Source organism: Chaetomium fimeti (assembly GCF_033439085.1).
Source record: "Chaetomium fimeti strain CBS 168.71 chromosome Unknown B0H64scaffold_7, whole genome shotgun sequence".
Taxonomy (NCBI): Eukaryota; Fungi; Ascomycota; class Sordariomycetes; order Sordariales; family Chaetomiaceae; genus Chaetomium; species Chaetomium fimeti.
In genome coordinates this window covers 1,982,812-1,994,131 of record NW_026944335.1, presented here as the reverse complement: position 1 = coordinate 1,994,131, position 11,320 = coordinate 1,982,812, and the positions used below count along the sequence as shown (strand labels likewise).

The 11,320-nt window shown below is 56.7% G+C and overlaps 4 protein-coding genes across 4 annotated transcripts; 2 read left to right on the top strand and 2 right to left on the bottom strand.

The window, feature by feature from the left end:
* Positions 1-53: 53 nt before the first annotated feature.
* B0H64DRAFT_407375 (cytochrome P450) lies at positions 54-2,166 on the bottom strand. The gene is made up of 3 exons (XM_062804565.1): positions 1,684-2,166; positions 380-1,614; positions 54-320 (listed from the first exon to the last, which is right to left on the bottom strand). The coding sequence occupies exons 1-3, from the start codon at positions 1,912-1,914 to the stop codon at positions 149-151; spliced, it is 1,638 nt and encodes a 545-aa protein (XP_062656193.1). The 5' UTR covers positions 1,915-2,166; the 3' UTR covers positions 54-148.
* A 560-nt stretch (positions 2,167-2,726) lies between these two features.
* Positions 2,727-5,643, top strand: B0H64DRAFT_234297 (beta-lactamase-like protein). The gene is made up of 9 exons (XM_062799773.1): positions 2,727-2,946; positions 3,006-3,111; positions 3,180-3,306; positions 3,363-3,468; positions 3,524-3,782; positions 3,837-3,882; positions 3,934-4,301; positions 4,353-4,693; positions 4,750-5,643. Exons 1-9 carry the CDS (start codon positions 2,901-2,903, stop codon positions 5,277-5,279), a joined length of 1,929 nt encoding a protein of 642 aa, XP_062656192.1. The 5' UTR covers positions 2,727-2,900; the 3' UTR covers positions 5,280-5,643.
* On the top strand, positions 5,644-7,382 carry B0H64DRAFT_234298 (glycoside hydrolase family 43 protein). The gene is made up of 4 exons (XM_062799774.1): positions 5,644-6,366; positions 6,437-6,593; positions 6,644-6,675; positions 6,740-7,382. The coding sequence occupies exons 1-4, from the start codon at positions 6,007-6,009 to the stop codon at positions 7,253-7,255; spliced, it is 1,065 nt and encodes a 354-aa protein (XP_062656191.1). The 5' UTR covers positions 5,644-6,006; the 3' UTR covers positions 7,256-7,382.
* Positions 7,383-8,414: 1,032 nt separating this feature from the next.
* On the bottom strand, positions 8,415-10,490 carry B0H64DRAFT_234222 (velvet factor-domain-containing protein). The gene is made up of 3 exons (XM_062799772.1): positions 10,467-10,490; positions 10,046-10,331; positions 8,415-9,978 (listed from the first exon to the last, which is right to left on the bottom strand). Exons 2-3 carry the CDS (start codon positions 10,131-10,133, stop codon positions 8,717-8,719), a joined length of 1,350 nt encoding a protein of 449 aa, XP_062656190.1. The 5' UTR covers positions 10,134-10,331; positions 10,467-10,490; the 3' UTR covers positions 8,415-8,716.
* Positions 10,491-11,320: the final 830 nt, after the last annotated feature.

Below are 11,320 nucleotides of genomic sequence, written 5' to 3'. Positions count from 1 at the left end.
AAGATTCTGTGCGCAGCAGTATTTAGCTTACCACTGAGATGTCAATGAACACATAGTAAGGGCTCAAGCTGTATGCTGTCTATCCTTTCTACCCGTCCACCGATGCCACTTTGTTTACCGATCACACTATACATCATATACATACACATCAAACCGTCTCCTTCCGCCTCCTGATCTCGATTTTGGTCTGCACCGCAGGTATGAGATTCGACCCAAGCCACATCCCCTCCGGCTTCTCAGCCAAGGGTTTGATATCATAGTTGTGCAGCAGATAAGCCAAGACCATCTTGAGCTCATGCGCCACAAAGAACCGCCCAGGACTGTTCCAACCATCAGCAACATGCGCAACCTCATTCGACGTCAGAACTCAGAAACTCACCACGCGTGCCTCCCATGGCTGAAAGGCAAATACTCCGGACTCGTCGTGACCATGCCCAGCCGCATAATCCGCATCGCCTCCTCCGCATCCCCCCTCTCACCCGCCGCCTTCGCCTCGTAGGCCTCCTTCTCGCGCGAAAACCGCCAGGCATCGTACCTGTCCGGCTCGTCGTACAGCGCCGGATCGCGGTGGGTGCCCGCCAGGTCCAGCATCAGCAGGGCGCCGTAGGGCGCGTGCCAGCCCTCGGCGGGGTTGGTCACGCCCCCGGGCGCAACCACTTTCCGCTGGGTGAGGGCGCGGGAGAAGTGGCTGAAGCGCATGCTCTCCTTGATGGCGCTGTCGGTGCGGTGCAGGCGGGCGAGCCCCTGTTTCGTCCAGGCGCCGTTCTCCTCGGCGAAGACGCGGGCGGTTTCCTCGCGGATGGTGTCGAGGTATCCGAGGGCGGGGTCGGAGGCGAGGAGGTCGAGGAGAAGATTGAAGCCGGTGATGACCGTCGTGTGGATGGCGGCGAATTCGACCGGGAGGAGGCGCTTGGAGAGCATCTCCACGTTGAGCTCGGCGCCGAGGTTGTCCGCTTGGGCTTTCCGGATCAGCCAGGTGATCATGTCCTCGGGCGGTTGCCAGTCATCGTAGGCGGCGTCGGTCCCTGAGGCTTTGCGCGTCATGTCGGAGAGGCGCTGCTCGATGACGGGTTTGGCGAGGAGGTATGACTTGCGCCAGTGCCACCAGTTGGGGAGAACGACAAATGGGGCGACGAGCGGCCGGAAGATGCGGGGGAACATGTCCAATATGAAACTGTTGCGGACGACATCGTCGGCGAAGGCGACTTGAGCGCTGAGGAACTCCTCATTTCGGCATAGGGGGGCCCCGACAACGATTCGGTTCGTCACACGCGGAACGATCCCTAACCAAGCCTCCCACAGGCTCAACGACTTCCAGTTTTCCGTATCGTGTCCAAATGTGGCATCTATCGCACCGTGGACTTCCTCCTGCACACCAGGGATGAGCCCCGCGATATTGCGAGCCAGGTGTTTGTGGATCGTTTGAATAGGAAACTGGTCATCGACGCCGAAGAACTGGTAGTCGTTGTGCAGGGCATCTCGGTGGGCCTCCTTCGTTGATAGGACGCGATCAGGGAGCTCGAGCATCCAAGAGGTCTGGGGGCGGGGCACGACGATTTCTTGCGGACGGCTCGGGGCCGAGGGGACGAGAAAGGCGCGGCCATCTTTGGAGTACTATGATGATGCCATGTCAATATTGTGGGAAGTTGAGGATGTAATTGTTGTTGTCAGGATGAAACGCACCTTCTCGTAACCTTCAGAAACCCAGCAGTGATAGCGTGTCACGAAGTAGAACCAGTTTTGAAGGGTCCCCAAGAGACCGTTACCGCATCCGACTCTGGGGAGCGAGTTGTTGTACCGGGGCTTCCATGTGAAGTCGACGATAAAGGAGCTGAGGGTGAAGAGAAAGACAGCGGCAACAATTCGACCTGGGGTCAGCGACTCGACCAGTAGGGAGCTCAGCCCTGTGACCATGGCCAAGGTTAGGTTGGTGGGACAAGCGTTGAGGAGCTCGTCCTCGGTACCGAAGCTCAGCTGCACACGTTCGGGTTTGTATCAGTTGGTCGCACAATTGGCGAGCCTAACAATAACTAGCCGGAAGAGAAGGCTTTGGATGGAAGAGAAGCGCATTGAGGCATGTTGGTTCTTCCGCCCCCCTCGTCCCGAAGCAGACTGGTCATCTCAAGGAACCTGGAAGTGTGAAACCGGAGACTGGGCCGTCGAGCATGCAGGGAGAACAAGGGGTGGCCTCGCCAAGAACGTCACTCTCAGTGGCTCAGTGTGGGGAGACACCATGGACCCGACCACTCGGGCCGCCCCGATCGATCAATCAGCACTCCACCAGATCTTGCGTTGCTGATCTTTAGCATTTGCATCGATTTCGCTTGGTGGCTTGATATCCCGATTGGTCGATAATTCGGTAGTAAATTTGTAATCTGTGTTTGGTCGTTGCGAAAGCTGATGGCTCTTCTGACGGGCTCGGTAATCAAGTTTAGGGTGCTGACTGGTGGTGGGTGTGGAATGCCCGAGAGCCATCCTTTTTCCTAATCCGAAGGGGAAATAATGGCAATTGCGGACGAAAGATGTGGGTGATGGGATAATGGCTATTGTATAGGTAGTCTAGAAGTTTTTGAGATGGAAAAGGACCTAATCTCGAGTGGACGACCGAACACTGAGAGGAAAACTGTTTGGTGGAGCTGACAGTGATAACCTCTCCATCCCTTCCTTTTCAGGCAAGGTCCCAGAACTGAGGGGCCCTTCTCATCGTTTGCTGCCTTGAGCTCTTTCCTTGTTCAACCACACAACTCTCCGTTATTTTCACTTTTTGTCACCCAACGTAATGAATGACCATTAGTTATACAGTATTCGCTCTCCAACCACCTCTTGCTAGTCCCTGAGTGCGCCAAACTCATTGTTCGTTGTTTCGTGACCGGGAGGGAGCATAAATGCTTTAGTGCACAATGTCAACCTTCAATGGCCTTGTGGCCGAGTTTCCCGATATCAGAGGTAAGGCATGGACATCTTCCCAAATTCACCATATATTCCTTTGGCTAATCAGTTTGCAGTCGACTTCTTCCGCTTACACCCAGAGGTTCGCCCTCCTCTAGCCTGTTTCTTGAGCCACATTCACAGCGACCATCTCGCTGGTTTAGAGTCTCTTCGGTCACCATTGTACGAGCAACGGCACAGTTCCCCAAGTAATGTATATATATGCTTTGGCTTACTGACGTGTTTTGAAGCGTTTACTGCTCGGCCGCGACTAAGGAGATGCTCCTGCGCCTTGAGAGGTATCCTTGCCGCATCAACTATGCCAGCGGCATCTTAGAGGCTCGCGTCCAGAGATATCGCCATCTCAAGAACTTACTCGTGAGAGCACCATTAGTTGTACACACAAGTCTTGCATTGCCACTCATACTGTTTAGAAACCAATACCCCTGGAGACCCCTACACTCCTCGAACTCGAACCTGGAAACCACATTCAGGTCACCCTGTTCGATGCAAACCATTGCCCCGGCGCCGTGATGTTCCGTAAGCACCCAACGTGTGTGAGATAAGTTGAGAATATACTAACGCAAGAACTCAGTATTCGAGGGCCAAGGCAAAGCCGTACTGTACACGGGGGATATCAGGAGCGAGGCTTGGTTTGTCAATGCAGTTGCAAGGTCGCCGTCTCTGATCGAGTATTCCTCTGGTCTTAAGACACTCGACACGGTTTACCTCGATACGTCCTTCACTGGCGACATCAAATTCCCTACTAAGGCCGAGGGAATAAGCGAGCTCCTCCAGAAGGTCTCCAAGTATCCTGCCGATACCATCTTCCATTTCCAAGCCTGGACGTATGGGTGAGTTCCTCTGTGTGCTGACCCTCATCAAATTCGCTTCTGACTGCTCCACAGGTACGAAGAAGTCTGGATTGCTCTCTCAAAAGCGTTAAAGTCCAAGGTACGCGGGCTTGATATCGTATAGCGGCAATGTCTAATCACACATGGCTAGATCCACGTCGATGGATACAAAATGCTCATGTTTCGCTCTCTCATGACCACGCACTCCGGCAGCAAGTTCGCGCCCTCCTCACACCTTACACCAGAGGCTCCTGCATTGGTAGGTTTTATGTGCGGTAACACCCACCATCCCGGCTGCCTGACCGGCGACGAGACCGTCAAGCTTCACAGCTGCGAAAAGGGGAACTATTGTGCTACGGTGAAGAACTCCCCCGTGGTATGGATTCGACCCATCATCACGCGCCTTCCCAGCGGCCAAGATGTCGCCGAAATCGGCGTTGGAGGAGGGGGAGACGATCTGGAGAGGGAAGCGGAGCTGGATTATCTCTCCCCGGACGACGTTGCGTCGCTCCTTGAAGCGTAAGCCAAGCCAAGCCTCTGTTACCTTTGTATGCCCTACTAATCTGATAGTCTCGACGATGTTGATCATATCTCTGATGACCTGCGGGAACAGCTCAGTGAGTTCCTACTCAGCACTATCGTCAACGGCCGGAAGGTCCCACTTGACCTGGAGAGAGCTGCCTTCCGGGAGAACAACGAGACAGACCTTGTCAACGGCCTGCATGGACTGACTAGCAAACTCGGATTGCGCGAACGGCCTTTGAGGAACAATGCTGAAGTGCTCCCAAACGTTGTCACTTTCCCGTATTCTCGCCATGCGTCCTACCCGGAGCTTTGCCACCTTGTCGAGACGTTCAAACCGCGAGACGTATGGCCATGCACCGTCGACGTCCGTCGATGGCTACGTGAAGGTTCGATCCCGCCGAGGACGTATCGGTCGACGAGGACTAAAATTATTTGTTGCTAGGCATCACAATCGCGCGACTGTTCTCGCCGTATTGCTCAGGAGTCACATTTCGGCACGACAACACCATGAAAGGGCGGTTCGGACACCACGCCAATACAATCATCAGCCTTGAGGGTCAGGCTACCGTTTCCTCGGCCAGCAATGCTGCCCATCTCTCGCAGATTTCCGCGAATGAGCCTATGCCGGGCCACCACAGCCAGTTGCTAGAATCGTCAGACCGATATTTCCATCTACAGTCGGCCGCCAGTCCGGAATTGGGTGTTCAAGCCATCGAAGTTGGGGTACATGAGCCTCAACCCTGGGATATCGAGATGGCCGAACCTATCGATGATGAGCCTGCGACTCTCGACAACTTTAATCCATCAGCCCTTATAGATTCGCAAGACTCAGCCATTTCGGAATTGGCCTTCGAAACCCGTTTGCAGGCCTTCCAAGCAGTTCTCGACAAAGCCAAGGGCAAAACCGGAAGGGAAATAGGCTTGATATCGACAACGGACAATCATTCCAAGTTGGAAGAAGAGCTTAGTTAACCAATGCCCTAGACGTCAAGCTTTGTCAAGAATCATGGATTGACCAACTTCATGACGAGCTTCAACTGGTCTCGAGTTGGGACAGTCGACATTGGAGACCCATTCCAGATTTTACCCCTTTAAAGCTGGTCACAACTCCGCTGCCGACTTGATCAACACCACAACCTCTCGGGCATTCAACTGCCGATCCCCGCAATGACTCCGGGGTATGGGAGCATGGACCTCGGTCGAGCTGCGAATACAACCTCCACCGGCCCGAAACCATAATTATTCCACAAATCCGCCGCCAGGCCGGTTCCGCCAAGGGTGGTGAAGTTGGGTCATCATCACCATGCTCGGCTCCAGACAGACACATCAAGATGTTATTGCGACACAACCACCCACCTCGGCGGCTCTTCTTGATTTTCGCCGGTATGCGCTCAAATAATATGTCGAGATTTAGCCAGCGACGTGCAGCACACCCCTGGGCAGTTTAAGCCTAAATGCAACGCAACCGTGGTGGGACAAGCGAGTGTGGGGAAGCCGTTTGGCAACAAGGCGTGCGGCCTCGGTGTTACTTGCTTGTCTGGACGGTGATGGCGGTGAAGATATATGAGGCGTTGCCGCCCAAGATCGACCCGGCCTTGCAGCCACCACACCTTCCCTCTCCCCGGTACTCGGCTCTGGTTCCAAGTAATCCCGTGCCGGTCGGACGCCCTCGGAACCCTACGGTTCCTACGTCTTCGCCATGGCGTGGATAAGACCTGGAACGCTGGTCACTTTCGTGACCTTGCTTTCCTTATGGTCGAGTTTTGTATTTGGGCTTGCCATCGACGTTGCGGGGTACAGTGGTCAAGTGGCCAAACGTGCCGACCCAAACTTGGCTGGATACTTGGGAGTGTTCTTCCTTGGGGCCGACCCCTACGTATACTTCTACCTCAGCAATGGCAACGACCCTCTCTTCTTCCGGGCTCTGAACAGGGGTTCGCCCGTCATAAGGCCGACCAAAGGGACGGGGGGTGTCCGGGACCCGACCATTATTTCGGGAGGTGGAAGTGAAGCTGGAAAGAAGTGGTACATAATAGGGACGGACTTGAACATTGGGAAGGTGGGTTGGGCTTCGAGGGGCCATCACATGGGTTCGATCGCACTTCATCAGCATCCTGACGCTTGGACAGACAACATGGGATGCAGCACAGCGAACCGGTTCGAGAGGGATCTTTGTTTGGGAGAGCACTGACCTGATCAACTGGGGGAACGAGAGGCTTGTCGTCGTGGAAGATGCCACTGCCGGCATGGTATGGGCCCCAGAGGCGATCTGGGATCCCGCAAAAGGCATGTTGTCTCGGGGTAAGGACTAGCGAGCGTGAGGCTAACTATAGCAGAGCAATACCTGGTTCACTGGGCGTCCAAATTTGTGAGAAGCCATCGAATAACTTACATATCATAATGCAAACAGAACACTCACCCCCCTTTTCTAGTACCCCACCTCCGATCCCCGACACACCGGCTCCCCCTCCAACATCCGCATCCGCTACGCCTACACGAGCGACTTCAAAACCTTCACCGCCCCGCAGACCCTCATCGACAAGAACCCGACCAACATCATCGACCTGAACTTCGTCCCCCTCGACGGCACCAACTCAACCTCCTTCCTCCGCTTCATGAAAGACGAGACCCGAAAGACAGTCTTCGTCGAGGTCTCCGAGAACGGGCTCTTCGGCACCTGGACCCGGCCCGGCGGCGACGGCGCCATAATCCAGCAGGGCGTGGAGGGCCCCGCGGCATACCTAGACAACACGGACCCTGGGAAGGTGCACCTGCTGTTGGACTTTTATGGCGAGGATGGGTACCGTCCGTTCGAGAGCACCAACCCGAAGAGTAACAGTGGCTGGACGGCGAGTAACAGGGGTGCGTTTCCGAGGAATTTGAGGCATGGGAGTGTGTTGCCCGTCGAGGGTGGGGCTTATGAGGCGCTGGGGGCGAGGTGGGGGTAGGGATGTGAGATTGGGAGGGGGGTGGTTAACGGGTTGGTGAGAGGGAAGTCGAGGGCTGTTAAGAGGGGGAATAGTGCGGAATACTGGGGACCTGTTGCTGCTCACCGAAACGATCGCATGTCTTTGGACTGCTCGGATCCCGCGCGACGTACCGAAATGGGTCATCTCTCTGAACCGAAAATCGGCTCGAGCCCCGGATATATCAGGACTAAAGAGAGCGGGAGACTATTGGATTCCGCATCAATCCACGGCAATGGTGATGTGGCCATGGTCTCGAGTCGGGAAGCGCAGGGCTCGTGGAACGTTGGGCGGCAAGCTTTGCGTCACCGAACATACAGCGACGAAGACGATTTACGTTCCGGAGCAGTTCCGTACACTGCTACCTTCGTTTAAACGCCCCAAAACAACCCGCTATCTAACCTAAAAGCTTTGGCCCAAGACTGGTACAGCACGCCCCGGAACAGCCGAGTTGGCTATAAAACACACCTGCTCTGTGACAGGGCCAAACTGTTCGCCCCCCCTTTCGTTCCGCCCCAAGTGACGTTCGTTTATGATCAGACGAATAAATAAACCATCTTGCGCCGTTTCCCACCAACCAGACCGGCCGGGGACTGAGCCTAACGAAGACCCTCTCCCCCTTGGGGTATGTTTGCTATGCCATACACACACACACACAGCGCCCGAGCCGAGCAGTCACAAACATCGAGAGCACGAGTAGTAGTAACAACAGAAATTATCACTATGAACCTAACCCAGACCAGCCAACATTCCCGGAACAACCACCTAGGGAACTGTTTTGCAGTCAAAAGCCACCTCCCCTCCAAAGGGTATCTCATATATCCGTGCCGCCGTCGCATTTTCCCGCAGCACCGTTGAAGAGGGGGGCGGAGGATGTGTGTTTAAAAAGGGAAACGATAGAGAGGGAGTGGTGGTAGTCGAGATAGACGAGGGGGACGAGCAAAGCAATAACAAAAAAAACCACCCAGTTCCAGTCCAGTCCAGTCCGGCCTAATCCGGCCTTAATCCAGGGATATCACTCTGAGTACTGCGCTCTATGCCTTGCCTGCCTTCCGACCGTGAAAAAAATAAACGATGAAATGTGATGAGTGGGTATGGTATGGGGGAATAATAGGTAACGAGAGAGTGTGTAAAGGAATGTCAACCCAACCGTCCGCAGCCGCCGTCGTCACACCGAACCACCCAACAATAATAATAACCCTGAGCAAGCAAAATACAGGTATCATTGAACAACACCCTGCATCATCCGTGCCTTTGCGTGTCTTGCGCGACCTCTTCGGATCCATGGTATTTTACACAGAGCACGGCCGCGCAAGGTAAATAGCCAGGCAGACGGGCAGGTAGGTAGGCAAGTTACGCCTTTCCCGCCCCCGCCAACAAGCAAGCCGCCGTCCGGGACAACAGCCGGATCTCAAGAAGCCTGTCTGCCTCGCGCCGCCTCTTCTAATGGCGTTCATCCAAGTCCAGCCCGACCGCGATCCCCAGCCCGGCAGCCCCGGGGTGACCGTGCGCGACGGCGGGGTGATAGGGCAAGCTGGTTGGTTGCGACGTGAACATGGCCTGGCCTGCGGCGGCGTGGCCCGCGTAGGGGCCGTAGGGGCCGCCGCCGCCCGCGGTGCCGGGCGGGCTGCGCCGGCTGCTGCTGCCGATGGTGCCGGGGGAGAAGGCCGACGAGGCGGCCGACCCGGGCGCGCCCGCCGGCGAGTGCGGCGGGAGGTGGGTCGTGTCGAGCCGCGGCATGGACGCGTAAGGGGAGGGCATGGGCAGGCCGGTCAGCGCCGGCTGCGGGGCCACCGCGTACCCGCTCGTCGTCAGCGGGTAGATGGAGCCGAGGGCGTCTGGTACCGTGCGCGGGCCCGCGTGGTGCGCGTGGTGCCCGTAGGAGTGGTACGCGGTGGTGTCGGTCTCGTAGCCGCCGCCGCCGCCGCCACCGCCGCCGGCTGATGAGGGGTGTGGGCTGTCGGGGGAGGCGCCGTCGATGCGGGCGCGTTTGTGTGGTTTCTGGTCGTCGTAGGGGGTGTAGCCGTAGGAGTATTCGCCGGCGCGCATCTGGGGAGATTCGGAATAGTAGCTGCGGGAGCGGTCGAGCTGGGCTTGGTCGTGGAGGGAGCTTAGGCGGCGGAGGTGGTGGGGGGAGTGCCCGTTGGGGCTGAGGTCGTGGTTGTCATGTGGGAGGTAGCCGTGTATCCCCTGGGAAGCGCGGATCTGGTCGGCTTGGCTGATGGTGCGTTTCTTGGTGGAGACGGTGCGCGAGTCCTTGCGGAGGCGGAGGCGCACGCCTTGGTCGCTGAATGAGCGGGTGAGGAAGGTGGACTCGGCGAGCCCGGGGAAGGTCTTGGTTGCGTAGACTACAAATGGGTCGGAGACGGTGCGGGACAGGAGCCAGCACTCCTTCTCGGCCAGCCTCAGCTCGTAGAGGATAAAGGCGAGCCGGTAGGTGCCTACTCTCCTGACGGACAGGTCGCCAAACACGAAGAACCCGCCTTGGCTGTTGTCCGTGTCCTTGAGGCTGTAGAGAGATGAGACCAATGTGCCCGTCAAGTCGCTCTCTTTCGGCCCTGTTTGTTCGTCTTGGTCTTCGTCGCCCTTGCGGATGAGCCTGGCGGTCAGGATCAGGTATGGGTTTTGGAGGAAAGTTCTCCCTGGATCTTTTCTGGGGTTGACCATGAGCTGAACAATGGGCGGCGGATCGATCGGTTTCCTCTCTGTTTAGCGTGTCAGCTGGTCGAGCCCAAAAGGCAAACTGAGGAAGACATCAACGAGGAGGGCTACCTTTACCCTTACCGATGGCCACACAGGCATACTTGGGCTGCTGCCGTACCGCCAACTCAAAATCACCCTGTCCCAACGTGGACATCATTGTGTGGGTAATTTGTGGTGAGGTTCTCAAGGAGGGTTATGTCAAAACACAAGGCTGCCGGATCCCTTGTACAGACGGTGGGCCCGGCAGACGCAGCCGAAGTATTGCTATCTTCGCCCGTGGGAAGGACCCTACTGTTGGATGCTCTAACCAAACGAGAACGAAGAAGGAGTGCAGTGGAAGAAACACGGAAGGCTTCTAAAGGAATCAGTTAGCAGAGTGAGAGGCGGAGGATGGTTTAAGCAAGGAAGTCGAGTGTGAAGGGGGTGGGGGGGGGGGGGGGGGGGGGGGGGGGCGATGTTTCGATGGGGGGTGGGTGTAAAAGGAACCGACCGAAGTAAGCGACAGCAGACGTGATGCAGGTCCGCAGGAGGTGTGGTGCTGAGGTCGGCCGGGTATTGGCAGCGCAGCAGCCGGTTCTGGCTGGCTCGCTGGTCACCGGGAGCTTCGGTCTCAGTGGGCGGGGCAAGCCGGCACCTGTGGGGGAGGTGGCCGGGTCGAGAACACAGTCGCCAAAGTGCGAGCCGGGAGGGCGGCGGAGAATGTCTTTGGTGGCGGGGCGTTTTTAGGCGTCTGCAGGATGCAAGGTGCTGCTGCGTTGCGGCAGTCCTCGGGCTACAGCGAGTCGAGGGCGGCCGGAGTGGGTGGATCGAGCCGAGCAGCGGACTTCAGGTGTAAGTGCCAGGATGTCGTCGCCACTCTTCTGACACTCACGCATGCCCAGATACTTCAAGCCGTGTTCTTCCAACTCCTTTGCTCTTCTTTTTGTGTGTTCCAGTTTCTTCCTTTCTCCTTGCACTAAGCTCTTGATGTCGAGGCCGGAACGCAGGTGATGGTTGCTGGGCGGTGGGGGCGCTGGTGAAGATAGCGCTGGGGTGCTGTTGACTTGAGATAGTAAGAGCCCCAGATACTTTCTCAAAACCGTCTAAAATTACCAAGCTCACTCGCGAGTAGCTCGAGGGAGACAACTCCGGGGGGGCAGACACTCTTGAATGCTTGGAGGCGGAAAGGAGGGGCAGTGAGCAAGGGCCAGGGTCAAGGCAGGGAATACTGCTGCAGCTTCGCCAGGTTGTTGCAGAACAGACCAAGCGAGGAGCGGAATGCCGTGTCTGACGTGTGGTGGGTGAAAAGTCTAGCCTTTTTGTCTCCGAGGAGGCGGTCGCGAGGCAGGGGGTGATCCGGGAGAG

Coding starts and splice junctions, on each gene's coding strand:
- B0H64DRAFT_234222 (XM_062799772.1), bottom strand. CDS start 10,133: ATGATGTCCACGTTGGGACAGGGTGATTTTGAGTTGGCGGTACGGCAG. Junction 9,979..10,045: donor GGCCATCGGTAAGGGTAAAG/GTAGCCCTCCTC, acceptor CACGCTAAACAG/AGAGGAAACCGATCGATCCG.
- B0H64DRAFT_234297 (XM_062799773.1), top strand. CDS start 2,901: ATGTCAACCTTCAATGGCCTTGTGGCCGAGTTTCCCGATATCAGAG. Junction 3,112..3,179: donor GAGTCTCTTCGGTCACCATT/GTACGAGCAACG, acceptor CGTGTTTTGAAG/CGTTTACTGCTCGGCCGCGA. Junction 3,883..3,933: donor CAAAAGCGTTAAAGTCCAAG/GTACGCGGGCTT, acceptor ACACATGGCTAG/ATCCACGTCGATGGATACAA.
- B0H64DRAFT_234298 (XM_062799774.1), top strand. CDS start 6,007: ATGGCGTGGATAAGACCTGGAACGCTGGTCACTTTCGTGACCTTGCTT. Junction 6,594..6,643: donor GATCTGGGATCCCGCAAAAG/GCATGTTGTCTC, acceptor TAACTATAGCAG/AGCAATACCTGGTTCACTGG. Junction 6,676..6,739: donor TTCACTGGGCGTCCAAATTT/GTGAGAAGCCAT, acceptor CCCCTTTTCTAG/TACCCCACCTCCGATCCCCG.
- B0H64DRAFT_407375 (XM_062804565.1), bottom strand. CDS start 1,914: ATGGTCACAGGGCTGAGCTCCCTACTGGTCGAGTCGCTGACCCCAGGT. Junction 1,615..1,683: donor TTTCTGAAGGTTACGAGAAG/GTGCGTTTCATC, acceptor GCATCATCATAG/TACTCCAAAGATGGCCGCGC. Junction 321..379: donor AGCCATGGGAGGCACGCGTG/GTGAGTTTCTGA, acceptor TGGTTGGAACAG/TCCTGGGCGGTTCTTTGTGG.